At 42.5% G+C, this 27,097-nt stretch overlaps 1 protein-coding gene across 1 annotated transcript in view; it reads left to right on the forward strand.

Annotated features, from left to right (window-relative positions):
- The window catches only part of BNC2 (basonuclin 2), a 360,393-nt gene extending 333,820 nt beyond the window's left edge, over positions 1-26,573 (forward strand). Inside the window, exons 5-6 of the mRNA XM_006881284.1 lie at positions 5,059-7,028; positions 25,842-26,573. Of these exons, the coding sequence (XP_006881346.1) occupies positions 5,059-7,028; positions 25,842-26,502 (2,631 nt within the window). The 3' untranslated portion in view covers positions 26,503-26,573. The remainder of the gene's footprint in view (positions 1-5,058; positions 7,029-25,841) is intronic.
- Positions 26,574-27,097: the final 524 nt, after the last annotated feature.

Genomic DNA, 27,097 nt, shown 5'->3' on the forward strand with positions numbered 1-27,097 from the left:
AGGAGATTACCCCTCTTTCTCTAGCAGAGCGTCTGGTGGATTCAAGCCACTAAATGTTTTCTTCTTTTTGGCAACCCCGTAAACGGCCTAAGCTCTTCGGTTTTTAATTAATTGTATAGATAGTTATTTTATCTAGACATTAATACTTTCTTATGTTCTAGTTTGCATTTCACTTAGCTGGGAGAACCTTCTTCTTCTCATTTCAAAATTGCCTTTTTCAGCTTGAAGGGTTAAGGGTCACTGAATTCTAGTTACAAATAGGAAAGCCTGAAGAATGGCAATGGCAATGTGGCCTGGGTGTGGTCCTGCTGTTCACTAATACAAACTCACAGGGCCAGAACCCCAGGCTGAGATGTCTGGGTAGCATCATGGACTGGATTTATTGTTAGTGGTTATTCTGTGATGATAGCTAATGCTTCCTGTGGCCCTTGTCCATGCTATTAATCATTTGACCTTGCTAGGCTGGCCTGATGGACCTGCACATCTCAGGCTACTTGGGTGGAAGAAGCAGACTTTCTCCTTTATTGGTCTTGGGCCAATAAAAAGAATTTGGTAGCTGCAGAAAGGTTAGATTGCAATGAATTTCCAAATGGTTATTCTCAGTTGACTTGGAAGAGGCAGGGGGGTAGTTTACAGACTGACGTTGGGCCGTTTTGCATATCGTACAGAACACTCAGAGAAATAATCGCCTTAGCAAAGCACAGTCGCAGGCCACTTCCTGGGAATCCGTGTATCAAGTTAGGCTTAATTTGATTGCCGAGGCCTTCGGAAAAAAAGAAGTTGGTCTTGCTTTGTGCCTTGGATGGATTTTAACTCTCTTCTGTCAATTTATCCAAGGAGACACTAAAGCTGGTGTCATTCTTCCAATGATGTCTGCGTATTCACTATGTTGCATGAGAAACAGACCTTCCATTTCTTGCCACAGTTTCTCTCAGGAGCTCTGTTGGCTTAGTGGTAAGGACTTGTGTTTCCAACTCAAAGACATGCAGCTCTATGGGAGGGTGGGCAGTCTCCTTCCATGTCTTTCACTGCCTCTGAACACACGCTGGAGGGGCCGCTATGGGTCAGTTCCAACTCTACAGAACACCACAAAAGCAATATAGTTTCTCTACTTTGTAATGCTGATCCTTCCAGAAAATCTTCATCAAATCTGGGTGAAGATGCTCCTTTCAGAAGAACTTTGGTGGCACCTAATCACTGGATTCAGATGGTGCCCCGTCAGGGCATCTGACTCCAGATTGAAAGCATGATGTAGATATTTGTCTTGTTCCCAGATACATTTGCTTGCAAAGATGTTATGTGGGTTTTAGATGGAATTATACATTGCGACTTCTTTTGCCGTTCTAAAGGAAGCCTCTCTTTCAGGATTAAAGCCACCAGCAGAGTTCTCCATCTTGCTTACGTGAACCTCTTCCATCACAAGTGACGTGTTTTGACGTTAACTGTCTCCTTTTTAGCATAGACAAACTCTCAGGACTCAAAGAGAGTCTGGAAGGCAGTGGTTTCAGAAATAACAGCCGGCATTGTGGCGAGCCAGGAGAAAAGAGAAACCATATGGGTTTGCTGTGTAGCATGGTGAGAAAGGAGACAGAGTGATGAAAATGAGATGCCTCAGGTGGGTTTGATCAGTTGCTATGGTTTCCAAGGCATATTTTAATACCGGAGGCTCCCAGCTGTGTAAGCACATTATCGAAGTGCAGATTAGGTGCAGGCTACCTGGGAAGAGAGAGGACTGCTCACATTGGGGTGGGCAAGCTGGACAGTTTGAGCCACTCAGGGTATCAACACTGGTTCCCTGTTGTTCATTCATGGCTGACAGCAAACCTGAAACAACCCTAAATTTGTAAAATGTGAATAAACTCGAGCAATAACTAGAATGGGGAAAGCGATGCATCAGGGCCCTGCTAGAAACTTTTCTCTCTTTGAAAACAAGGGCAGAGTCCATGTTTGCCTAACTACCAAATCTCTTGACTGACAGAGTTGAAAACAATGGTGCCCTACTCAAAGATGGACCCTGAGCACACGGCTTTGAATGAATGCCACACTCACCAATCCTGGCAGTAATCCAGGCTCCTGTCTCAGACTCCAGACAGAGCTCATTGCACTTCTTCCAAATCTCCCATTCCAGAGTTTCAACTTGTAATTCACCCCCATCCCCCAATACTGGCTATCATCTCATGTCATTCAAATTCAAAAGTTTGAGTCTGTTTGATGTCATTGTCCATGACTGAGCCACTTTAAAGCCCTGGAATGACAATCCACATTGAAGGGTGTAGTAAAGAGTGATAAATACCTGGCTGTGGAAGCCAGACCTGTGCGACTCTTTGCTGTCTCTGGCTCCATGTGCACACCTGGGAAATGACATCATGACATGGCAGTTACTGTAGGTAACCTTGGAGGCAGAATATTGTGGTTCAGGTCCAAGACCCTAATTGAGTGTCTTAAGAACCATCATGAATCATGTTCTTTGTCCCTTTCTTTGCCTCTGGTGTTTCATCTGTTAAACATTTGTTTCCCTCTGGAACCTGTCAGGCCATTCAGATGAGATTATGTAAAAGTATTTCTCTATTTACTCAAAGCCCCTTATTTTTTTACAAAAGGGTGGCAGGGTGGGAATGTGAGGGGAAAGCCATTGCTGTTTTCAGAAACAACCCACCCTCCTTGCCACTGGGCTCTACAAGCCCTGGGAAGAGACGTACGTCATTCTTCCATGATGCTGCTTGTAGATACCAACTGCCAGAGAGGCACGACCTTTGAATTAGCAGTGCAGCTCCCTGGAGACAGTGCCCCCAGAGCTATTCATAATATGAGTAATAATTAATGAAATGATAATAATTGCCATCGATAATATTTTTTAAATGGTGACTATAGGATCATTTGGAATCTCCATGTACCCACATTATGATAAGGGAGCTGGGTGACAGTACTTGAATAACAGCTTTGTCTGTGAGAGTTTAGGGGTCCGTGGCATTTTGTGTAGGGAATGCTCACCCACACACAGAAGTGGTGGTGCTGCTGCGGCTGTCAGGCTGGTTGAGACTCACAGTAACTGCCATGTATGCAGAGTAGGACCCTGTGTACAGAATGTTCCCCTAGAGTTTTCAAGGCTGGGACCCTCTGTAAACAGATCACCAAGATAGACTGAAAGCCTATTAAGTCCGAGGAGTTGGCCTCATAAGGAAAAGCAAGTATTTCACTGTCAGAGTTTTTTTAAAAGCTAATATAAACAAAGACAGGCATCTCCATATACACAAACTGTCAAAATTCACACCAAAAAATCATGGTTCAGAAAGAATCTTGTATCTGAACACTGAGGACTTTCCCCTGCCGAGAGCGTTTTTCCATTGCACAGAGTTCCCTTATCTTCCTTACCCCAGGAATTTAAGATTGCTACAATACTATTAACTGCAGTTTCAGGCTTTTTTAGACTTTTACCATTCTCCCTCTCCCACTATCGCCAGGATCCCACATGCATTTGCTGTGTCATTTTTTGTTCCTGCCAATATTTAACAGTATTTATCAGTGTTCTTTATCCTGTTTTGCTTTTGTTACTTTTTAAGTCCCTGCGGAATGCACTTTAAAGTATACTGGCCATTATTGTGTTGACTATCCCTGAGTTTGGGTTGTGTGAACCTTTCTGACGATTAGATTGAGGTTATAAATTCTCTTCAAGTGTGTCGCCAGGTGATAGCATGCCCGTCCCCGTGCATCCTTCCAGGAGGTTCCTGATGTCAACATGACTTATTACTGGTGATTTTAACTTGGATCGCTTGGTTGATCAGGGTCGTTTCTTCTGGGTTTTCCCACTGAAAAGGTTATGATGTTTCCCTGTATAATGAATATGTATCCTGTCATTTTGTTTTTAAGGAAGTTTTGTGCTTTTTGAAATTGATGGTCAGGCTGCTGCAAGTGTCGTCCACAGACATTTGCACAGTGTCCTGTCCTGTTAGCAGAAATGCTGCCCCAGAAAATGATGGAGTCATTATTTGAGTGCCTGAATAGATTGCTCTCAGTCCATGCTCAAATGGATTGCCTGGAATTACAGTGTAGGATTTCTAAGTCCTACCTCCAGGCAAATCTCATAGTTACTAGCAAAAATGAAAGTGTAAAATGCTTTTTAATGTATATTTAACAACACATAGTCTGGTGATTACTGATGTGTATTCTCTGTGGACTCTCTTTGCCATCAGAGGAAGATGTTAAAGAGACAACATTTTCTCACATTTATTCTATCTAAATCCATCACATGTTTACTTTTTAAACATCTATAACTGTCATGTATAACCAGATCCTAAAATGCCAAATACTTTAAGTCTAAATCAAACTTGGAATCATAGGATTGCAATCAATTTTTAGGAAAAGTACAATTACTTTTCTCAAGTGATTTTTTTTTTTTACTTTGCTCTACGTTATTGAGTTGCTTACTATTTAATGATACTAAAATATAGCCATTAATAAAGGAAGGAAAAATACAGTTTAGTAATGGAAGTGTGAGAGGTAAGAATACTTTATCATTTGATTCACAAATTCACATACCACCTCTTTAAAGGAATTTTTTTTCACAGCTGAATTCAGTGTCACGTCTGCTTGTGTCAAAGAACTAAATTTTTCAAAATTACTTAATTTCTTCTCAGGGTGTCACTCTGTAATAAGGATTAAGGCACCCTTTTGCTTTGCATTTATAGTGGGTTACACAGCAAGAGTGCCTGTCTTATACTAATACATGCTAAATAGTTGCTTAGTGTATAGAGCACTTTGGTTGAAATAGCTGCATTGAAGGCATTTTTAGATCACGGAGCCCCAGTGGTCTACATTGTGTTTGCTTTGACGTTATTAAACCCAATCTGTTTCATTAGCTGTGACTCTAATGACTGTATTTGCATGACAAAAGAGTTTGCTTTGTGGGTCGACTTTTATGAGTAAGGTTTGCATGTTGCTTTCTGCTCCTGCGCCCTGTGCTCCAGGAGCAGTCAGAGCACCTTCAAGTGCCTTGAATAATTATGCACAATCAATAAGTTTTTGTGTTTGTCTTTGTTGTTTCTTTGATGTGGCCTCTAGGATGCTGCCGGCAAGGTTCTGGACCGCTGGGCTATCATGTCTCGAGAAGAGGAAATTATCACCCTTCAGCAGTTTCTGCGCTTTGGAGAAACCAAGTCCATTGTGGAGCTGATGGCGATTCAAGAGAAAGAAGGACAGGCCGTGGCCGTGCCGTCTTCAAAGACAGACTCCGATATCAGGACTTTTATTGAGAGCAATAACCGCACCAGGAGCCCCAGCCTCCTTGCCCACCTAGAGAACAGCAATCCCTCCAGCATCCACCACTTCGAAAACATCCCTAACAGCCTTGCGTTTCTGCTTCCATTCCAGTACATAAACCCGGTCTCAGCCCCACTGCTGGGGCTCCCTCCAAACGGCCTTCTGCTGGAGCAGCCAGGGCTGAGACTGCGTGAGCCAAGCCTTCTAACCCAGAACGAGTATAATGAGAGCAGTGAGTCCGAAGTGTCCCCCACGCCTTATAAGAACGATCAGACACCCAACAGAAATGCGCTGACCAGCATCACAAATGTGGAGCCCAAAACCGAGCCAGCCTGCGTGTCCCCCATTCAGAATTCTGCCCCGGTCAGTGATCTCACCAAAACAGAACACCCAAAAAGCTCATTCCGGATTCACCGAATGAGGAGGATGGGCTCAGCCTCCAGGAAGGGGCGAGTGTTCTGCAACGCATGTGGCAAGACTTTCTATGACAAGGGGACGCTCAAAATCCATTACAACGCCGTGCACCTCAAGATCAAGCACCGCTGCACCATCGAGGGCTGCAACATGGTCTTCAGCTCCCTGCGCAGCCGGAACCGCCACAGTGCAAACCCCAACCCCCGCCTGCACATGCCCATGCTGAGGAATAACCGAGACAAGGACCTGATCCGGGCCACGTCAGGAGCTGCCACCCCTGTCATAGCAAGTACAAAGTCAAATCTCACCCTCACGAGCCCTGGCCGGCCCCCCATGGGATTTACCACTCCCCCCTTAGACCCCGTCTTACAGAACCCCCTCCCTAGCCAGATGGTTTTCTCCGGGCTGAAGACGGTCCAGCCCGTTCCTCCCTTTTATAGAAGTTTACTCCCTCCGGGGGAGTTGGTGAGTCCCCCCACGTCCCTCCCAACCAGTCCCATCATTCCCACCGGGGGTGCCCTGGAACCCCACCCCCCACCACCCTCTGAGCCAAGCGCGCCTGCAATGATGATGGCCACCCATGAGCCCAGTGCTGACCTGGCGCCCAAGAAGAAGCCCAGGAAGTCCAGCATGCCTGTCAAGATCGAGAAAGAAATCATCGACACAGCCGATGAGTTCGACGATGAAGACGACGACCCCAACGACGGCGGGGCCGTGGTCAACGACATGAGTCATGACAATCATTGCCACTCCCAGGAGGAGATGAGCCCAGGGATGTCTGTGAAGGACTTTTCCAAGCATAACAGGACCCGGTGCATTTCAAGGACTGAAATCCGAAGGGCCGACAGTATGACTTCGGAGGACCAGGAGCCAGAGCGGGACTACGAGAACGAGTCAGAGTCATCGGAGCCCAAATTGGGCGAGGAGTCCATGGAAGGTGAGGACCACCTGGCCAGCGAAGTGAGCGAGAAGGTCCTGATGAACAGCGAGCGGCCCGATGAGAATCACAGTGAGCCCTCCCACCAGGACCTCATCAAGGTGAAGGAGGAGTTCACAGACCCCACCTACGACATGTACTACATGAGCCAGTATGGACTGTACAACGGTGGGGGGGCCAGCATGGCTGCGCTGCACGAAAGCTTTGCCTCTTCTCTCAATTACGGCAGCCCCCAAAAGTTCTCCCCAGAGGGTGACCTGTGTTCTAGCCCAGACCCCAAAATCTGTTACGTATGCAAGAAGAGTTTCAAAAGCTCCTACAGCGTGAAGCTTCACTACAGGAACGTGCACTTGAAAGAGATGCACGTGTGCACGGTGGCCGGCTGCAACGCTGCCTTCCCCTCGCGCCGGAGTCGAGACAGGTCAGTAAATGTCCATGGGCGGCGGCGGCTGGGGGTGGCGGGTTCCCGTGCCAGCCACGGTGGCCTGCACGCGTAAAAACATGCCTTAGTTGTCATTGCTACACTGTGATGAGTGTCTGCGGTGACCACATGATGACCAAGCTGCCATTGCTCATGAAGGCTTGTTGCCGTTGGGGGTGTTGTGATTGAGCATGCGGAATCCTGTGCCATCTTGCCAGTAATGCACGCCATTCTTTGTGCGCTGTGTCCTGTGCGTGTGTTATGTGTGTGTTCCCGTGCATCGAGGTGTGTGAGTTCACTCTTTACTCTGTTCCCTGCTTCCCCATGAACCTTCACTTAGAAGCCGCAGCTTCTGTTAACGTATATATTGAAATAATGCTGCTTTGACATGTGGCTTTTTTAATGAAATCAATATATTATCTTCATACACACATATTTATCCAATATAGAAACAGAAATTTACGGATGGAAAGAACCATAGGTCCAGGACATCGAGACAGCCTGCATCTCCGTAGGTATAACCAGAAATGTTATCATTCCTTACATGAGTTTTGAGTTTGTCCATGAATTCTTTAAGATGATAAAAATATCAGGAGAAAATGGAACCAGAGAAATTGTTGATACGGGGAAAGGGTGGACGGGTGTGGGTTTCCTCATTTTCACTTCACAGTGCCTTTGAGATCATCTCTAAAATGTGGTCGCCCATGGGAATAATGCATGGAGACAAGTCTTACATACACGTTTAATATCAGTTAGAATGTATTACGTCCAGCCCTTGGATGACCTCACACTTCAGCTATGTAGCAGCAGCTCTGAAACAGTTGTGCTTAAACAGACGCAGCTGGTCTTAAACCTACACTGTGCATTTTGAATCCTAAAGCAAATGTAATGGAAATGGAATGTGTCAAGGTGGTCAGTCTGGAGGAAACCTGGTGTCCTACAGCTGAGCTGTCCTGTTGAATCCCCCAGCAGCCCAACTACTGCCAGACGGCAGTGAGGTCTTCCTCCTGGATGGAGTGTTTTCTTGACTCTACATCATCTGTATTTACAGTAAAAATTTAAAAATAATTTTAGAGTAAAACTTGTTGTTAGATGTCATCAAGTCAGCTCCCACTCATAGTGACCCCTTGAACAATTGATCTGAACCTTGCCCTGTCCTATAAGAAAAGCATGCTTCAAACGCTGTATGCACAGAGGAACAAAGGAAACTTAGAAATTTCCAGTAGCCACCAATCAAATTGTAGTCCTCGTTAAGTTGACAAACTAACTTATAATAGTAGTGTTATGACTAAGAAGTTACCTGTTTCAATTGTGTTTAAAAGATCAATTCCTTTTTTATTGAAATTTGAGGGAAAGTTTATACAACAAATTGGTTTTCCATGCATCCACTCAAGTTGTTTTATAACATTAATCATAATACACACAATGTGTTCATACTTTTCCTCTTTCTCCCCTGTTATTCCCATTTCCATTAATCCTTCTACCTTCTAAACTTTATCCTTAAGCACACAGTGCTGCTTTGACCTTGTGTGGTTGCTTATTCTAAGATGATTATTCTAATATCCTTGGTATTATTCAACTCCTTTTTTGGATAAAAGTTATCTAACTCTTCCCTATAAAATAAAAAATTATTCCATCTATAAAAGATAAATTTCTAAGGAAGAAATCATATAATTTGTACAACTCAAAACTGTGAAGATAAATCTGTCTTAAAGATTTTTCCAACTCCATTTCAGTTTACCTTACTCTGTAAAAATATCTGTGGCCACAGAGTTCTTTTCCATCCAAAGTTACCAGTGACTCTGTCAGATAAGATAGCTGTATACTTTGAATAATAAAAACATAATGCTGTAACCAGCCTTCCCCACAACATTTGTGAGTAATAGTCATTCTTTTAAATTTGAAATAGTACACTAGTGATAATGAGGTTAATGCATTGGATTTTTTTTTCCATACAAGAATAAAGACTCATGAAATCCTGCATAAAATATTTATGGAAATGGAGTGTTTGAAGACAAGCCAAAATTTAAGATTATTTGCAAGGATTCCTATCAGTTTAGGTTGGTTTGCGGAAAATACTGCAAACCCTCAACCTGGAATAAATAGCTTTGGAGCCAAGATGCTACCCGCCCAGAAGTTGGCACTTTCATTTATGTCAAACCACCAGAAAACACAAGTGCTTGTGTTTTTATGTCCTCAAGCATGAGGAGATAGTGGTGAATACCCAGGTGGCCTGTGGGGAGAGCGGAGGAACCGTTGATAGCAGGAGAATATTTGAAGCTCAGCTCTGGTTCTAAGGCTTGGGAGCTTGACCAGCCGTAGAGACGTTTATACCACCATCTATTCTGGGTGTGAAGAAAAGTACAAATATTCTTTGTGTGAACTCAGTCAGGTAGGAAATGCAAAACTTCAAAGTCAGGCAGTTGATACATTTCAGTTAGGTGAGCTTTGTATTGTCATCCCACTGAATTATTTTTTAAAATTGTGTCTAAATGATAAAAGAAGAAAACCAAGTTCAAACATAGAAAGTAGTAGAATTATTTTCTTTTCCTTATTCTCACCTGAAATAATGGCTTCTAAAAATATAAATTCTAAAATTCTGAAACTTTGAAGATTTTTATCTCAGGTTTAAAACTTCTATTTTAAAAAAATTTACTTTTTCAGAAGAAATACTCTTATCCTTATCTGTGACTTGAATCAAGACAGAGCACAAGTTTAGCTACCACTTTGTAACCTCTATGTTGGGAGCTCTGGTGGCCTAGTGGTAAGGCAGTGCTTTGCAATCCCAAAGGCACACAGTTCAAATCCACTGGCTGTTCTGTGACAAGGATGGGCAGCATCCTCCTGTGCAGTTAACTGGCTCTGAAAACCTGCTCACATGTCAGCTCAGTGACACACAGCATCAACAGCATATAGTCAGAAGCAGTGCGTCATGGGGTCCCAGCTTCTCCATGCATTTGAGCAAAGTGGTCTTCACCACATAACTCTATTCTTGCTTCAGTCTTTTATCCTTGTTTCATCAAAATATTCATGAAGCCTCCTGGGTCACATGTCTGATTTTCCCTGAAGCTTATCTGTGTTAGTCACAAGAACCTAAGGAAGTCGGTGCCTCTGCTTTTTGTGTGAAGCAGAGATGTGTTTTCTTACCGTTCGCTGAGTGAACAGACCTTCCCAAACAGAAGCTCCTCTCTATCTTTGATCCTGCTGTCCTCAGGCCCATTTCTTTCCTCTCCCCAGAGCCTTGCTTTATCCATCCTTGACTCCACAGCATCTTCCTTGTGCAAATAAAGCATTAGAGGGGATTTTGAGTGTGGTCTAGACTGTGCAAAGCTACAAGCATCCTAGGATGCCTGCAGTGGAGCTAACAGAATAACCATCTTTCCTGCTTTTTATAAAATCACCCCTCATCTTTGTGTTCACAGCATATTACAGGAGTCATACAGAGGCAGAGCTACTGTTCTTCCAAGTTACGTGTGACTTTTGTCTGTAGATAGGCTTCATGGTAAGAGGGGGGAAGAAGACACAGGCTAAAGACTGTTTCAGATTTGATAGTAAAGACTCCTTTCTTTGTGTATGGCCTTTATAGATGTTACAAGGTCAAGGTGAAGGAATGGTAAGTAAGCGTGTTCTTTGTATATTGCCATCAAAATGAGGGGTGAGGTAGTAGACACATGTGAGGGTTGAGATTCCTCAATACGGTATTGAAGATACCCTTTTCTTAACAGTTGTAAAGGAGAGTGAGGGTAATAATTCAGAAGCAGAGGAGACCATTTTACACTAATAAAAAAAGAGCTAGCTAACATACAAAGCCCAGCTCTTGCCTCCCTCCATCCACTAGATAACTGGTAGAATAATTTTGAATAAGAGACTTGAAGTGGGAATTATATTCTCTCAGAAGAATTATCAGGATTAGAGGAAGACGCATCAACAACCTGCATTATGCTGATGACACAACCTTGTTTTCTGAAACAGCAGAATCTGAGATGTTAGCTGTAAAAGTGCTGCTTGAAGGACTGTAGTCTTCAATATGGATTGAAGCCCAACATCAAGAAAACAAAGATTCTCACCACTGGGCTAATTGGTAGCACCAGGATAGATAGACTGGATAGGATAGGGTGGGGTAGGTTAGGGTAGGGTAGGGAAGGGTTTGTTAGCAATTTCAGCTTGCTTGGTTCCACAGTCAACACTCTTGGCACCAGCAGTGAGGAAATCAGAAGACAAATTACACTGGGAAAATCTGTCAGGGACCTCTCCTGAGTACCAAAGAACAACAGTGTCAGTCTAGAGACTAAGGTATGCCTTATCCAAGCCGTGGTCTTCTCACCGTGGTCTTCTCAATGACTTGCTATGCAGAAGGGAGCTGGACAGTGGCTAAGGATGAGAGAAGAATTGATGCCTTTGAGTTGTGGTGCTGGAGAAGAGTATTAAACATACCATGGACTGCTAAGAGGACAGATCTGTCCTGGAGAGGGAGAAACCAGGCTGCTCCTTGTAGGCTGGGATTTTGAAGCTCCATCTCTTATATGTTGGGCAAGTTACCAAAAGGGTCTAGTCCTCAGAGAAGGGCATCATGCTTGGAACGGTGGAAGGACAGTGCAGGAGAGTAAGACCCTGGATGAGATGGCTTGACTCAGTAACTGGGCCACTGGGAAATGTGTGTAGGAATCAATGAAATTGACTCAAGATAGGGAAGGGTTCAGAGCTGTTGTACATAGGATCGCTGTGAGTTGCAGGTGACTCAGCGGCACAAAACAAGGCTGTTGGCTGAAGTAGTAAAATGTATAGTGATAACACTTGTGTGTATTAGACTTGAGTCCTTTCTTCCTCTTTTCTTGTCCCTCGATATTTCTGCTATTGAGATGTAGAACTTTCAGGAATAAGGACATCTAATAACATCTAATAATATTTGTTCTGGCGTTCCATAGTTGACCCTTCAGCAATTTTCAGAGGCAGTTAATCACATGGGAGGAAATTGTCCATCTTTTTCCTGCAGAGCAACTGGTAGGTTCAAATCTTTTCCCTTTAGGTCGGCTGCACAATTCCTTACTACCAAGTCACATATATGAAGCCAGACTCTATGAAGAGAAATGTGACATCAGAACTGGAGGAAGTCTCATCAGTAACTAGCAATATGCTGATGACACAAACTTGCTTGCTGAAAGTGGTGAGGGTACAAAACATCTGCAGAAGATCAAGGACTTCAACCTTCTGTGGCTACATCTCAACATCAGGAAGACAAAGATCTTCACCGTAGAGCCAACAGTCAACATTATGATAGATGGAGAAAAGACTGAAGCTGTCAGTAATTTCATCTTGCTTAGATCAACAGTCAGTTCACTTGGTACCAGCAATCAGGAAATCAGGAATTGTATTGAACTGGCCAAGTCCGCTGTCAGGGACCTCTCCAAAATTCTGAAGAGTTGATGTAAGTTTGAAGGCTAAGATGCGCCTCATTCAGGCCATGGTATTCTCAGTCATTTGCTATACATCAGAGAGCTGGACAATGAATCAGGAAGCCAGAAGAACTGATGCCTTTGAATTGTGGTCCTGGAGAAGAGTATAGATTATCCTATGGACCGCCAAAAGAACAAACAGATATATCCTGGAAAGGGTGAGGCCAGAGTGCTCTTGAAGGCAAGGATAATGAAGTTGCTTCTTTTTTTTTAATACTTTGGACATGTAGCTAGGTGAGGCTATTCATTGGAAAGGAACATTATACTTGGAAAGATTGAGAGTCAGTGAAGGAGAAGACGACCCCCAATGAGATGGATTGACACTCTGACTTTAGCAATGGGTTCTTGTATCTCAGTGTTGAGGAGAATGGCACAGGAGAGGTCAGGTTTTAGGATGGCTGTTCATAGGGTCACTATGAGTCATACTCGACTCAATGGCACCTGACAACAATTAACATTATTAGCACCCCTCAAGTAAGACGAAGTCATCATACCCAGAAATCAGATGATCTTCCTAGAAAGGCGTGCTTGTTTCTCTGTTTTTCATTCTAAAGGAGTTTCACCATCTCTGTTCCTTTTCTTCTTCAGAAATAGTGACCACTAATTGCTAAGGTTTGGTTTAAATGTTAATAGAAAGATAAGTGTATGTGTTGGATCTTCAAGGTGTAGGAAAGGTGACTCAGCCCCAGGAGTAAATTGTCAAAGAAAATAATATTTGTTTAGTGTGATTTATAAATAAATATGAGGCAACCATTGGTGCTAAGTGTTAACCCTGTCTTTGATTCCTAGTTAAATCAGTCCAGATTTAAACATGTAAACGTCTTGATTTGTATGGAGTAAGACATCTGTATTTAGTTTATTAAAACCTGCTGATGTCTCCAGAACTAAATTCATTCCTATATAGGCCTCTGGGTAGCTGTAGCCAAAATAGCAGAAATGTATAGTTTTTGCTCGCTTTCTTACCTGACTTCCAGCCCTGTACAGGTGTGCTGTAATAAATTAACATGAGCTACCTCTGATGCGCCGCTGCATACATTAACAGCAGAGGTGAAGATGTGAAAACATGCGACCTGCCTCCTGTTAGCGCTTCAGCATAACAACATCCATTTTTTTCCAACTTTTTCTCTATGTTTGGAAACTTACTGAGAACTTTTCTAGAAAGCTTTTCAATAATGTAACGGGTTTGTTGTTTTTTGGGGGGTTGGTTGTTTTGATTTTTTTTTCCCAGACAGCAGCTCTAAGAAATGAACCACTTAGCACTAGTTCAAGATAACTATTAGTCTATTTTCCTTAATATAATTAGCTGTCAAATCAGTGTGCTAATACTCTCCACACCCGACGAGAACGTTTATACAGTAGCAGCTGTTTCATTCTCTGCAGCTTTGTCACTCAAACGCCAGCTCCCCTGATTTGTACGTTTCTTTTCTATAGCAAGGTCCTCGGACTTTTAAATGTTAGGAAGAGATTTCCGCCCCCCCCCCCCATTCCTCTGGTTTCACACTAGAACCAGCAGATCAATAGGTCTTTTGCACTTATCTCCATTACTTTCCATCAAAAGCAAGCAAACAAAATAAATCCCCCTCCTGAGTAATTGCTAGTTGTGCCCTCCTCAAGCAAAACTTTGGTATTAAGATAAACGTGGATGTCATTCCCGTCCCTGGGGTTCTTTTTATATATTGGGAGAAAAACAATGAGCAAAGTAGTCTCCTTGTATCAGGGGGAGAAACTGACAAGCCTAAAGTGGGCCTCAGATCTTCCCAGTGTCTGCTGGATGCAAGACAAGCGCACTTAAGCCTCCTCTGAACTTTCACTCCTCCCTGCAAGAGCGGCTCAGGTCACTGCCACTGTGGACCAAAGAGCCTACATAGCTTAATGGTGGACGAATGTCTGCCTTTTCATTGTACAAAGAACTTCACAAATTTCTGTTAATGGGGGTTAACCTTAAATCCCTTGTAGCTGCAAACCTTCCATTGAACGTAACTCTTCTGTGTACCCCTTAGTCATATCCAGCCTTTCTGGGAAGAAAGCTGCTGCTCAGACCAGCATCATCTTGGAAGCTGGAGCAAAACTAGATCTGTTTGAGGGAACTTCATGTGCTGGATGAACATGATGTGTTTCTCATGATGGCACCCCTTTGAAAGGTTCTCCTGATTTTACCTCCCTCTTGCTCACACACATAGAGAATCTATGAATCTCTGGTAGACTTTATAGACATGAATCTTTCTGATGCATAATTACTCATTTGAGACCATTAATTTTTTTTTTTGCTTTAAAAAGAATATATGTAGTTTTCCTCTAGAAATTGGTATTAGATTTGTTCATATCCTTAATCCATTCACCAGTATAAAACATAGTAAGTAAGGTTGGCCTTTTCTTGGGGGCCAGCTTTCTTAACCAACCCTCTCTTGCTGGAAATATTTATTTTAAATTGTGCTAAGAAGAGAGGAGAGTTTTGTCTAAATCTCTTTCTTTTGCTGCTGTGAAAGCCCTAGAAATACTTAATCTTTGTGCCATAAGATTCCTACGAGCTTCGGATAGATGAATGTGGCAGAGGATGAAAAGCATTGGAACTTCCCCCCTCCAAAAAAAAAAAAATCACAATGTTATTTTTAAAAAAAGAATTTATTAGCTTGGATGTTTATGTACCAAAAAATGTGTGTGAGGAAGAGAGGCAGGCAGGGAGATAGGGGGAAAAGAGTACTTTTTAGGAAAGAACTGCTTTTCTTTCACTGTTTAACATAAAAACTACACTTTTGAAAAACACCTAGGTTTTATGTTCTAAAGCAAGTGCCTGAATTAAAGCAGGCGTTATAAATTCCTGGTGCGAAGCTGTTCCTCCTAGAATGTTAGTGATCTTAACTCTAGTACTTTATGAGGTTTATTACTTCTTTTATTAACTAAGGGGGGAAAATGTTACCCACTTCCAGCTTAATTCTGTTTCTTGCTAGCTCTAATTTTTACTTTACGTTAGGAAAAAAAAATAAGGAAAGTATATCTAACTGACTGCTTATATAAGTGATGCCTCAATTTTACTATTGTATATATCAATCTGAATTATTGCCAGTCGTTCAAATGTTATGCTAACATTTTAATTTAAGTGCATCCATGTAATAATGTATGTGTGTTTTACATAAACACATAAATAAGAAAATCAAAAGACAGATCATTTTTAATTGCCAAAGTAGGCATCTTCATCCTAGAAGGTGATGTATGAAGTTGCTTTTATCATGTTGATGGAAATAACTAGGTTTTGTAAGTGAAAGGAGACAGATGTGTGGGCAGTGGGCACCACGCTTCTCCAGGGACACTCCGTCCATAGCCTGATGGCCAACTGAGGGAGGCTCCTCCACCCGGCTGCCTTTTTAGTCAGCCCTGTCACTGAGGGGGCACTCGTGGGTCAGTCTGCTCGCTAGTAATTGTGTTTTACAGACTTCTAAAGCAATTGGCTCAGTCAGTCCCAATTCAATAAAAGTAGAGAGCAAGAGAGAGAGAGAGAGCACTTTTGTTCTATTTTTTACTTGAAATTATTTCATTCAGCAGTCTGTCTTTTTTATTACCAGGACTTGACATTAGCACTCCAAGCTATATTAGCATCCATTTCAGCCGTTCAGTAATGGTATTAAAAAAACACTTAACTTCAACGGTGAATGGTTGTATGACAGTACCATAAAAAATCCACATTAAAAAAAACTTATGTATTTGTCCCAGCAAATTCTTTTTCACTTGTTTAACCACTTCACAGCTATGTTTCTGTGGCTTGCCTTCAAGAGGACATTCTTGTTCTCAGGAAGAGGCTGTAGTGTTCTGTTGATGAAGGAGATGGGGAGAAAGGAGGAAAGGAAGCCCAGGGGGCCGAAGGTAGGTAGGTAGAGGTGCTGTTTGCCCTGTAGTTAGATTACCTTCCATTTATCAGCAGAGGTAGAATTGGCAACCTCAGAGCACCCAAGGTGAAATTCTTGGATCCTCATGCATGGTTGGGATTTGATTTTGAACCCAGTACTCTTTAAACTTGGGAGCAAAGCCTAACTACTTTGGCACTGCAGTGTGTTCATAAATGCCTGCATTAGGTTCTAAATTTTGATTAAGCATTCAGTAATTAATCAATGGTAGACATGAAGCAGTTGGCAAGGTCCAGAGCTGCAAAATGTTGAAGACATAAAACATTACGAAGTAATTAGAGTATGCTCCTTCAAGAGAAGGATTGCCTTCAATAAAGAGGTAAATGATAGCATCCTGTTTATTGTGGACGTAGGCAGCCCGAGCAATATGATAAACTGCTGGAGATACACATATCAATAATCATCCACATTATTAGTGCCATTAATCATAATTCCAAAAATATGACAGCAGCAGGCAACTTTTTGACCAATTTCGCGTCTGCCTGTTGGCCATTATAACTTCACTAATAGACTGCGGTGCTCCTGTGCGTGGCAGTTTGCATTGAGAATGGAAGGTTAATTATATTTGAGCTGCTGATTTCTTCTCTCCTTGGAAAAGGCTGAGCACTTTGACAATCCCAGGAGCTCACTGTTGTTAAACCAGTAAAAGTACTTTATTGAAATTTTCTTTGTTGGTCAGGAACGAGGAGATGTTTCAAATGAGATCTAAGCGCCAGGCTGGGACAGCCGCTAATGTTTCTTGCCCCAGGATGATCCTTGGGCTGCAAGATGAACTCAATGGTTTCTTCAGACCACGTTGCACGTGCTTATTTTCCCTTGCAGGTGGTTAAATGTTCAACACTTTGAGCCACTTGTGGTGAGGCACTGGGAAGCCCCAAAAGATGCTAGTGATCCTTCTAGTATTGGTAAGGCAGAGAACCCTCTGGTGACCTAGTGGCGAGGGGCTGTGCTGCAATCCCAGAGGCACTTGGTGTAAGTTCACCAGCTGTTTCTCCCGTGAAGGATGGATAGTTTCCTCCCGTGCACTTAACTGGCTCTGAAAAGGTGCCAGAGGGTCAGCTATGGGTCGAGTTTAACTATATGGTACACAACACAACAACAAGGAAGTCAAACTTGATTAATAATACTAGGAGAAATTAGTACCTCTTTAGAACAGAATTCCACTTCTCTGGATATGGCTATGTGCGTGAAAACCAAAATAATAATAATCAATAAAAATAATCTTCCAAAAGTATGTTAAGTAGCATAGGTACATTGCTGGTTGATTACCTAAAGTTTCCTATGTCCACTGTTAGCTTTGACAATGTGTAATCAGAGGCATAAATGAGTTCCTGTTCATTCTTACCCATTGATATATCTTTAGTAGTCTTCTGTCAGCATAGAATTTTAGATAAAGTCACAGCTAAATAATCTTGTTGGTTACCCTACAAAACACTGTCTCTTCCCTTTGGGAGTTTGCACTATCTTCCTTTTAAAATAGCCTTAAATTAGATTGTTTAATTATATGAAACACTCTTCCCATGTTTATTATTAGGAACTGTTTTCTTTGCAAAAGATCTCAGGAAAAAAGTTATGTCCCATGCTATACTGGAAGAAGAAAGCTGCCTTTTTTTTTTTTCTTAATGGCAGAAAATTTTTACTAGGGAAAAAAATACTTTCCTATCAATTTAAAAATACATCTTCTTAATTCTTTGTAGAAGATTATAAAACAGGATCTAGAAAACTTGAGGGTGATTTTATCCAGTGTATCTATAAAAGCAAATTGTACCTTGGATTTATTCTTACTGAATCTTTAAAGAATGTGAACACACCTGGCTTTGCTTTTTCTGACCCAGTAAGAGTAAGAAACTGGACCCCATTTGAGGTGCTTGATTGAGAAAGGTTTCAAGTGCTACAAAAACAAAATCTTAATCCCAGTGCCACCCCACCCTACATTATAAGGCAGCAGGTACCCACTGAATAATCGCCCCCCTCAAGAAGCCTTGACGTGCCAGTCCCTCCTCAGAAGTTAAATGGTTAGGGAGCAGGCTGTGGGGTATCAATTCTGTACTTACCCTGAGCATCCAGCGTACGCATTTCCCACCTACCAGACTCCCTTCCCAAATGCCATCATGGCATTAACATTTTTTATGCATTCCACAGCAATGACAAATTGTTTTCTAACTGTAGCGCCAGATTTAGTATGCGAAAGACACGTTTGCTTCTGCCAACAAACCAATAATTCTCACTAACATCTTCAGAGTTACAACATTTATAAAGTTGCAAAGTGGAGTAAACAAACCATCTGTTTGGCTTTTCCATATATGTCATGCTTTCTTATTAGCATATTACGATTCATTTAGTAAACCAATTTGGTGATTTCGTTCACGTCAAAGTTAGATCGGAAGCTTGAAGATGATTAACATTCCTGGGACAGGCACATTAATACATTGCTTCCTCTGAAAAGTAAAATGGCTTCTCGGGAGAATCACCCCTTGTTGACAAGATGAGACTGTCAATTTTGTTTGCCTGCCACATTAGGGGCCATGAGGGGATGGCAGGCTCTGAGAGAGGTGAGTCGTGTAGGCAGCATAATTCACTGTGAATTGAGAAAAGAGGTCTAATTCTGATAAATGGTCGACCCCAATACATCCTACCTGTTATTACAACAGACGTGCCGTATCTGTGCAGTAAATTAGCCAAACCCCAGAAGAATTTGGTGGGGGCTTATCTTCAAGTGAATAATTTGAATGTAGTGGGAACTGGCTGCGTGACCAGTATGAATGATTTGTTTTATATTAAAAGGGATTGAAGTGACTGGGTTTCATATTTTCAATTTGCACGAATTTGCTTAGCTTTTGTTTCTTGCGTTTCCTGTGTACTGCTCCACTTGTCTTTTTGTGAGCATTGTTAACTAGAATTTTACACAGAATTTTCTTCCTGAGCTGGGGATGGTTCTTCAGATCTGCTAGAGGGCAGCTCTAAATTATAACCTATTGAAAACTGTTGCTTTTGTGAAAATATACAGTATCAAAACTGTCAGCCAATTCACAGAGTCATACACACCTTACCGTTCAGAAATGGCAATACAGAATTTTCAAAGTGTTAAGGGTAAAAGATAGTGCATTGTAGCCGTTCATATAAGAGAACTAATGCAGGGCAAGGGGATTCCATCTTTTCATTTCTCTGCATTCAGATCATAGGTTTACGTTTCTGGTCAGAACCGTGGATGCTTTCATAAACCCCAGTACACTCTGATCTGAAATCTCGATCTACCTACATTGTATACACACCTCGGTCTCTGGCACATACACACTCATCTACAGAAGGCATCTGCTGGGCTTGTGTCACTGGTCAGTCTGGACACTAAACATCATCTGAGAAGCGAGTGTTTAGGTGGCACAGGTGAGTAGGAAGATAAAAGACGAGAATGGAAAACAAAAAGGCATTTCAATCCCGTTTCATTTCACCAAAGGTGGTTAAATTCATTACAAAGGCTTTTATTTCCGTTCACTTCTGAATGGCTCACAGCTGACTAAGAAAGAAGAATTAGATTTTAAACTTTTCTTGTCCTTGTCGCTTAGTTCACAGCTGAGGTTTTAATTTACAGTTGTTGACTCTTTAATTCTGTTTTTGACTCTGTCACTTGGGGAGCCACAGTGGCCTATCATGGGTAAGGAGATGTAGTGCCAGCTCAGAGGCAAGCAGTTAGAGTCCACTAGCAGCTGCGTAAGGGAGAGATGGGAAGGCTCCTCATGCATTTTATAGCCTCTGAAACTCACATGGTTTCAGCTATAAGTCGTTTTCAACAAAACAGAAGCGAGTTCGTTTACTCTCAGATTTGGTCACAAGGATCTCTCTGGTGGCCTGGTCTGTAGGAAGTTGCTGCTCTAAAGGTGTCCACCTCGCTGGTGGTTTGAATCCCTCAGCAGTTCGCCAGGAGGCAGATGAGTAGTCTCCCCCCTTGTGACAGCCGCCAACCCCCCCACCCACCGCAAGGCCAGCTAGGTCCCAACTCAGGCAGCAGCGAGAATAGTCAGTTGGTCATAGGGTTTCTCTTTATCTTTAAAAAGCTTCCTTGTTTCTCAAAGCTGAATTAAAATCTTCCGAAACGTCTTTTTTTTCTGTTAATCACTTTGGTTATTAAGTCCCTTTCATTTCATAGGTTCATAGGTTGAACATGACATTAAAGTGTGCATCTCTATGAGGGAAAAGGAACACGTAACTAGAAAATCCCAAGGCAGGCAGACTTCCTCTCTCGGAGGAGCTTACATTGGCTGCCTGGCATCCTCAGTGTCATGTGGTGAAGATTTCACTGAGAAGGAGATAGGCCATTTTTACCCAGCATTTTGAAGTTAGAAAGAAAGTCTGTCTTCCCCCGTCTTCCCTCTTCAGGAAGGTAGCCTCAGCCTTCTGGATGCTTTTGGGTAATGCACCTTGTCATCAAAGGAGTGGAAAAGCATGTGGGGAAACATTTCTTATCTCAAGCATAACCCCATCAGCAGAACTTTCCCACCCCCCAACTAGGAGTCAATCCGTCGCACCACACAGAAGTATTTGTAAGGTCAGAACCTTTTTCTGTACACACGACGCTAGTTTTTTCTTATACTTACATGCTTCTGATCTTAGGACCTCCCATCTTTGCTCACTGTACCTTTTAGGAAAGCTTCCATAATATTTATGCATATTGGTCCATGGTAAATGAACATACATTTGACTTTCAGTCCATCGCTGTCCGTTTGATTCTAACACACTCTAGTCCTAGGGGTCAGAGCTGTTGTTTGTTGTCAAGTCAGAATCGACCCATAGCTGCCCCTCCAGCAGTTTTTCAGGCAGTAATCACACAGGAGGAGACTGCCCATCCTTCTCCTGGGGAGCAGCTGGTGGATTTTAACCACTTTCCTTTAGGATTGCAGCACAGATTCTTACCACTAGGCCACCAGAGCTCCTTAGACAGAGGGCAGAATAGAGCTACTTTATTAGTGTCTCCAACGCTGTAATGTTTCTGGAAGCAGACTTCCACATCTTTCTCCCACATTCAAAGATAACAGTACATGCACAGTATTCTCCTTGTTCTGTGGGAGACAAGAATGAATAAAATCTAGTGTGTGTGCTTGGTCAAAATGGCCATGTCGGTGCTAAATTTTGGGCCAGTGTCTGAAGGGGGGTGGTACTGAGGAAGCAGGAGTGGCATCCACTTCCTAAACAACATGCCTCTGGAAATGATGAACTTTGATAAACGACGATACTTCTAGAAAGGCTTCAGGTCTTTTGTTCATAGGGTCACTATGAGTCATGCTCAACTCAGTGGCAATCAACAACAACAACAACCGTAAGTAAGACCTTTTTAAAAACAGATCATTTTTTAAAGAAAAAAGAAAACCCATATCCTTAGCTTTCCTATTTAAGAACCATTTTCTCTTTCATCTAGACCTTGTTTTCCTGAAGAACAAGTTTCATTCCTATATGACCTTGCTAATCAAAGCAAGTAGGGACGCTCTAATAAGGATTTCTAGACTTCTGTCAAAGGTTTGTCTTCTTCTTGATTTAAATATTCAGAACACAAAATATTTCTAGAAAGCCTACTGTGTTTGACTTTAAAACCCAGTGATCATCTCTATCGCTGGAGAACTCAAAATTGATCACTTGATGGATTCGTGCTCCTACCTGTTGTTAGGTACTACTGAGTCCCTTGCCACTCATGGTGACCCCAGGAGACAATGCAGAGCTGCCACCAAGGGTTTTCTAGAACGTTACCTTCAGGAACATGTGCCAAGGCTTGTCTCCTGTAAAGCCAGTCAGTGGTTTCAACCCAGTTTTCCCATAGCCTCACTAAGGTGTCTTTTCCACTTTTTACATACAACTTAATTTTATTTCCTTAACAGGAGGTTTGAGTCCGTTCCCAGCATTCTCTGACCTCCTTTTTCTTCTATATTTCATTTCCTTCCATCTTGGTGTAGGTGGGGGGTTCTTTCTCTTCCTCCTCAATCTTAGCCTCCTTTTCATGTCCTCATTTTTGTCGGTGCGAATAGATTTAAATTAAACTTTAACCCTAGGTCTTCCTTCCTCCTCATGAGGACAGTGTTCCTTTGACCATAATGGTTTAGGTTGACTAACTCAAGAGTCTTGACGGGTCTTTGTTAAAATCAAGTGCTGACTTTAGTCCATTCTCGGGAGGCTGAACCCTAACCTGAGGACTGGATCCCTACTCCCTAAAGCACCTGCCTTCTTTCTCTCTTCTCTGCTTGCCCTTTTCTCCACCACACTGGTACTGTTTGAATTTGATAGAACATCTCCAAGCCCATGATTATGAAAGTGAACCAGGAAACTTCTCCACAATCCGTTCTTCCTATCCCCACCTCGGCTGTTTTGCATATGGCATTTAGGAGGATTATTAAACAGGAATGAAATAGATTAAGAAATGAGCATAAAAGAATCAATTCTCTTGAACTGTGGTTGCATAATGGAAATCGACTACCATGAATGAACCCATGTACCGAAGTTATGAACAGCAGAGCTAATGTACTGTCAGGAGTTCATCTTTATTATTGCATTACACCTGAATCAATTGATAAAGGAGCTTTTTTTTAAAGCAAGGGATGGCACTTAATTGAATAAAAGTCAATGTAATTATATTAGAAGAGGCCAACAGTACTGCTGACAGCGGAAAAGGGACACTGTTGACCTGAGTGCCAGAGCAGGCCTGCGCATTTCTGCACATCGTTTGCTTGACAGATATTGAGGGCTGGCGCATCATCTAATGAGATTACAGGTTCCTACTGTAAGTGAGAACTGAAGAGAGATCTCTCTTCCTGGTAACATATCAGTGGAGATGTGTCATTTCACAAGTCATCTCAGGCAGGATGTGTCTATGTCGTGATCACTGCATCCATTTGTCAGCATTACTCCTTATGCACTGAGTCTTGATGTGACTGCTGTGCTTCTGGTTAATGCTTTCTCAGCACTGAACCTCAGACATGGGAACTTCAGATGTGCAGGTGGCAGCACAGTGTTCTAGGTGATTGTCGTGGCAAAACGTGCTGGTGAAGCTATGAAGGTGAGGAGTGACGGGGAGGGTGTTAAAATAATAAACAGTAGGATCCCATGAATGGGCCACTTGTCTTTATCAGTGGAGTACATGGTACATGTTGTTATTGTGTACCATAGAGTCAGAACTGACCCACAGCTGAGGCTCTGGTAGGTTTTCAGAGGCAGTAGATTTACTGGAGGAAGTTTACACAGGAAGAGATTGCCTGTCTTTATCTCACAGAGCAGCTAGTGGATTTGAACCTCCTAGCTTTGCCTTGGTAGCCCAATTCCTTACCACTAAACCATCAGAGCTCCATAGTGTACCTCAGTTTCCATGTCCTCATACTAGCTCTGGTGGTGTCATAGTCACACGCCAGGGTAAAGACTCCACTGTGGTCCATGTCCTGCACTAGGCCTGGCAAACTATACTTGGAGTCACCTGCCATGTGACACCAGGGAAGCGGGGAACAACTGTGTCAGAGCAGGGACCTTGGGGACAACTTCTGCTCGTCATTCACATTTCCACACACTGCATGCATCTGTTCAGAACTCATTTATGGATGGTGGTGATGATGTGAATTTGGTTTGTCTTAATTTATGATTTTTGGATTATGCAGCTGATCTGAAAATCATCAAGACAACGTATGATGATGGCTTATGACAGAAAGTGACTTTGTGATTGGAACAATTTAAATCCCTATTTTATTGTTTAAGTTTTAAAAAAAAAAATAATAAAAACCAACCGATGTCTAGAATGTGAATTTGTTTTCTCTCTCTCTTTCTCTCTCTCTCTCTCTGTCTCTCATTCTTGCTTTCTTTTGTGATCGATTTAGCAAAAGATTAGAAAGCTGATCTTATTATCACAAGGTAAGCTCAGCCTTCCTCAGTGCAGTGTCAAGGGGTGCCGCCCTGTGCCCCTTTCACACCGGATGCTATATACTGTCTTGTGTGGAAAGGAGGAGACATCGTTCCTGCCTTTCATGCCCCTTGTGGCACATACCTCTCCGCCATCTCTAGAGAACATTAGCTTTACTTCTCCCCAAACAGGGTGACTCAGTTTGGTCTCCCCTACTCTTTAATTGTTATCTGGAGGCCTGTTGACATTTGGACCAGTCATTTAGGTCGCTTCTAACATCATCATTGTTCCTCTCTGATACACAGCCTCCACCATTTTTGAGAAGCTTCTATCTGTTGGTAGATTTCACTATCAGTCTGTATTTTGAGGATGGTAGACTTCCATTTACGTATTGGCAAACATGTGGAGCTTTTGCAGGTGGAGAGAGGTATATGCCCAAGGTCATTTAAAAAAAAAAATATCTGGGAGATAGTAATAAAAAGGCAATGTTTTCCTGTAGACAGTACCATCTTGGGCTTTGTCAACCACGGCACCCCTATGGATGATTTGGGACAAATCCCATCTTTTTTTACACAAGCAAAGCTCTTATAGAGGAAAAGTTTTGCTTGTCTCAGAAGTATGATAACAATTGTTAAGAAAGAGGGACTGTATGTTAGTGTTGTGCTTGGGGGCTTCTTTTGTATTTACTGTGTTTTAATTTTGTCCTTTTGGGTTCCTTCTGTTGTCTTAATGTAAATTTTTTTAAAATGGTGGGTAGACAGTCATTTTTAAAACCAACTTCTTTTTCTTAGTTTTTTTTGAAAATTAAAATTTTAGCATGTAATACTGAATTAATTTTCCACACTAAAATAAATAGCTTCTGAAATGAAATGTCTTGTATGATTATATTTAACTGAGAATCCCACATCTTCCTGAGAAAGGGGGGTTTGTGTTTTAAAGACAATCTATAACCCTATTTCCAGTTGCTGATCACTAAGCTAAATTATTTCTCCATGAATCTTCAAAAGTAAAGGCACTAGGGGAAGGCTTCCATATTCTTTGAATTTAAACGAAGATTATATAGACCATTTACTTTTTCAAAATGGGCTCTCTTTGTAGCTTTAAATTGTTTGTGGTTAGTGTTTTTTTAAAAAATAAAATCCCTTTCATTTTTGTTGTCATTTTTTAAATGACAAAGTAAATTTGGCCTATTTACTTTAAATGTAGACAGATTTACTTTAAAGCATGTGCTATGTACAGGCGAACAGGATGTGTCTGTTCTTGATCCTAAGACCTCTGCTTGGAGAGCTCTCTGCTGTTCCTTGGGCTAACTGAACAGTCAGTTACAAAAAGGTGTGTGGGTGTGCCTTCATCCCACCATTGAAGACTTTTACACTCTTATAAAAATTATGCTAATGGAAGCTCCCCTTTTCTGCACCCCAACACTGCCACTCACTCCCAAGCCCTGAGCATGTAAGGAAATGTTAGCTTTGGTAAGGGTGTCAGTGAATGTGCTTATTTGATGCCTCCTGGAAGCTGAATCCATTTTAAAGTGCTCTCCTCTTTCTCATCCTTACCCACTCCCTGTCCACCCCCCCCTTCCCTCTTGTTTTCCTAGACACAGTGCCAACATAAACCTGCATCGGAAACTGTTGACCAAAGAACTCGATGACATGGGCCTTGACTCGTCACAGCCCTCCCTTAGCAAGGACCTCCGGGATGAATTTTTGGTGAAAATCTATGGTGCCCAGCACACCATGGGGCTGGACGTCAGGGAAGAGGCCTCGTCCCCCGCGGGGACTGAAGACTCCCACCTGAACGGGTACGCGAGGGGCATGGCAGAGGACTACATGGTCCTCGACCTCAGCACCACCTCCAGTCTCCAGTCCAGCAGCAGCATCCATTCCTCCCGAGAGTCCGACGCGGGCAGCGACGAGGGCATCCTCCTGGACGACCTGGACGGGGCCAGTGACAGTGGGGAGTCAGCCCACAAGGCCGAGGCCCTGGGCCTCCCGGGCAGCCTGAGCGCTGACGTCCCCGGGTCGCTCATGTTCAACAGCTTGTCCGGGAGCAACGGTGGGATCATGTGCAACATTTGCCACAAAATGTACAGCAACAAGGGGACCCTGAGGGTGCACTACAAAACGGTGCATTTGCGGGAGATGCACAAATGCAAAGTCCCAGGTTGCAATATGATGTTCTCTTCTGTGCGCAGCCGCAACCGGCACAGTCAGAACCCCAACCTCCACAAGAACATTCCCTTCACTGCGGTAGATTAGTCTCCAGATGGACACTACCGATGCCAGCGCTCACCAGACGGCCTCTGTATTTGAACTGCCATAGTCTGTGTATGTGTGTGTACTTGGCACGTGTGTGTACATGCGTGTGCCTCCGTGTGTACGTACACGCACACACACATTTCTTTAGGGGGGAAAAGATGAAACACTAGGTGCTTTTGAATTTTTTTTCTTTTTTCATACAGTTTTGGGAAAGGGATGGATCTTAAATGTTGGGGGGGGGAGTTAAAGTACCCCTTTAAACACGTGCGCGTGCACACACACACACACACATACACACACACACACACACGGAACATAACCCAGATTTGGACAGAATATTTCTTGGTCATCTCCAAAGAGACAACTTGTTGTACTTATATGACTGTTGCCTGCAAAAAGAGAAAATTTAATAATAATAAAAGGGGAGAACAAGATGAAAAAAGAAACAAACAAAAAAGGACCCTCTTAAGAGTTGTCTTTTGTGAACTTTAAGGTTTTGAGAGAATCTTCAATTCAAGCATGGCAGACTCACCTGTAAATACTTAGCCTTGACAGGCCAATGATGTAAAACAATTGTATTGATGGTTGTTTAACT

This window comes from Elephantulus edwardii, unplaced genomic scaffold, assembly GCF_000299155.1.
Source record: "Elephantulus edwardii isolate Elephantulus edwardi_28Jun2011 unplaced genomic scaffold, EleEdw1.0 scaffold00014, whole genome shotgun sequence".
Classification (NCBI taxonomy): Eukaryota; Metazoa; Chordata; class Mammalia; order Macroscelidea; family Macroscelididae; genus Elephantulus; species Elephantulus edwardii.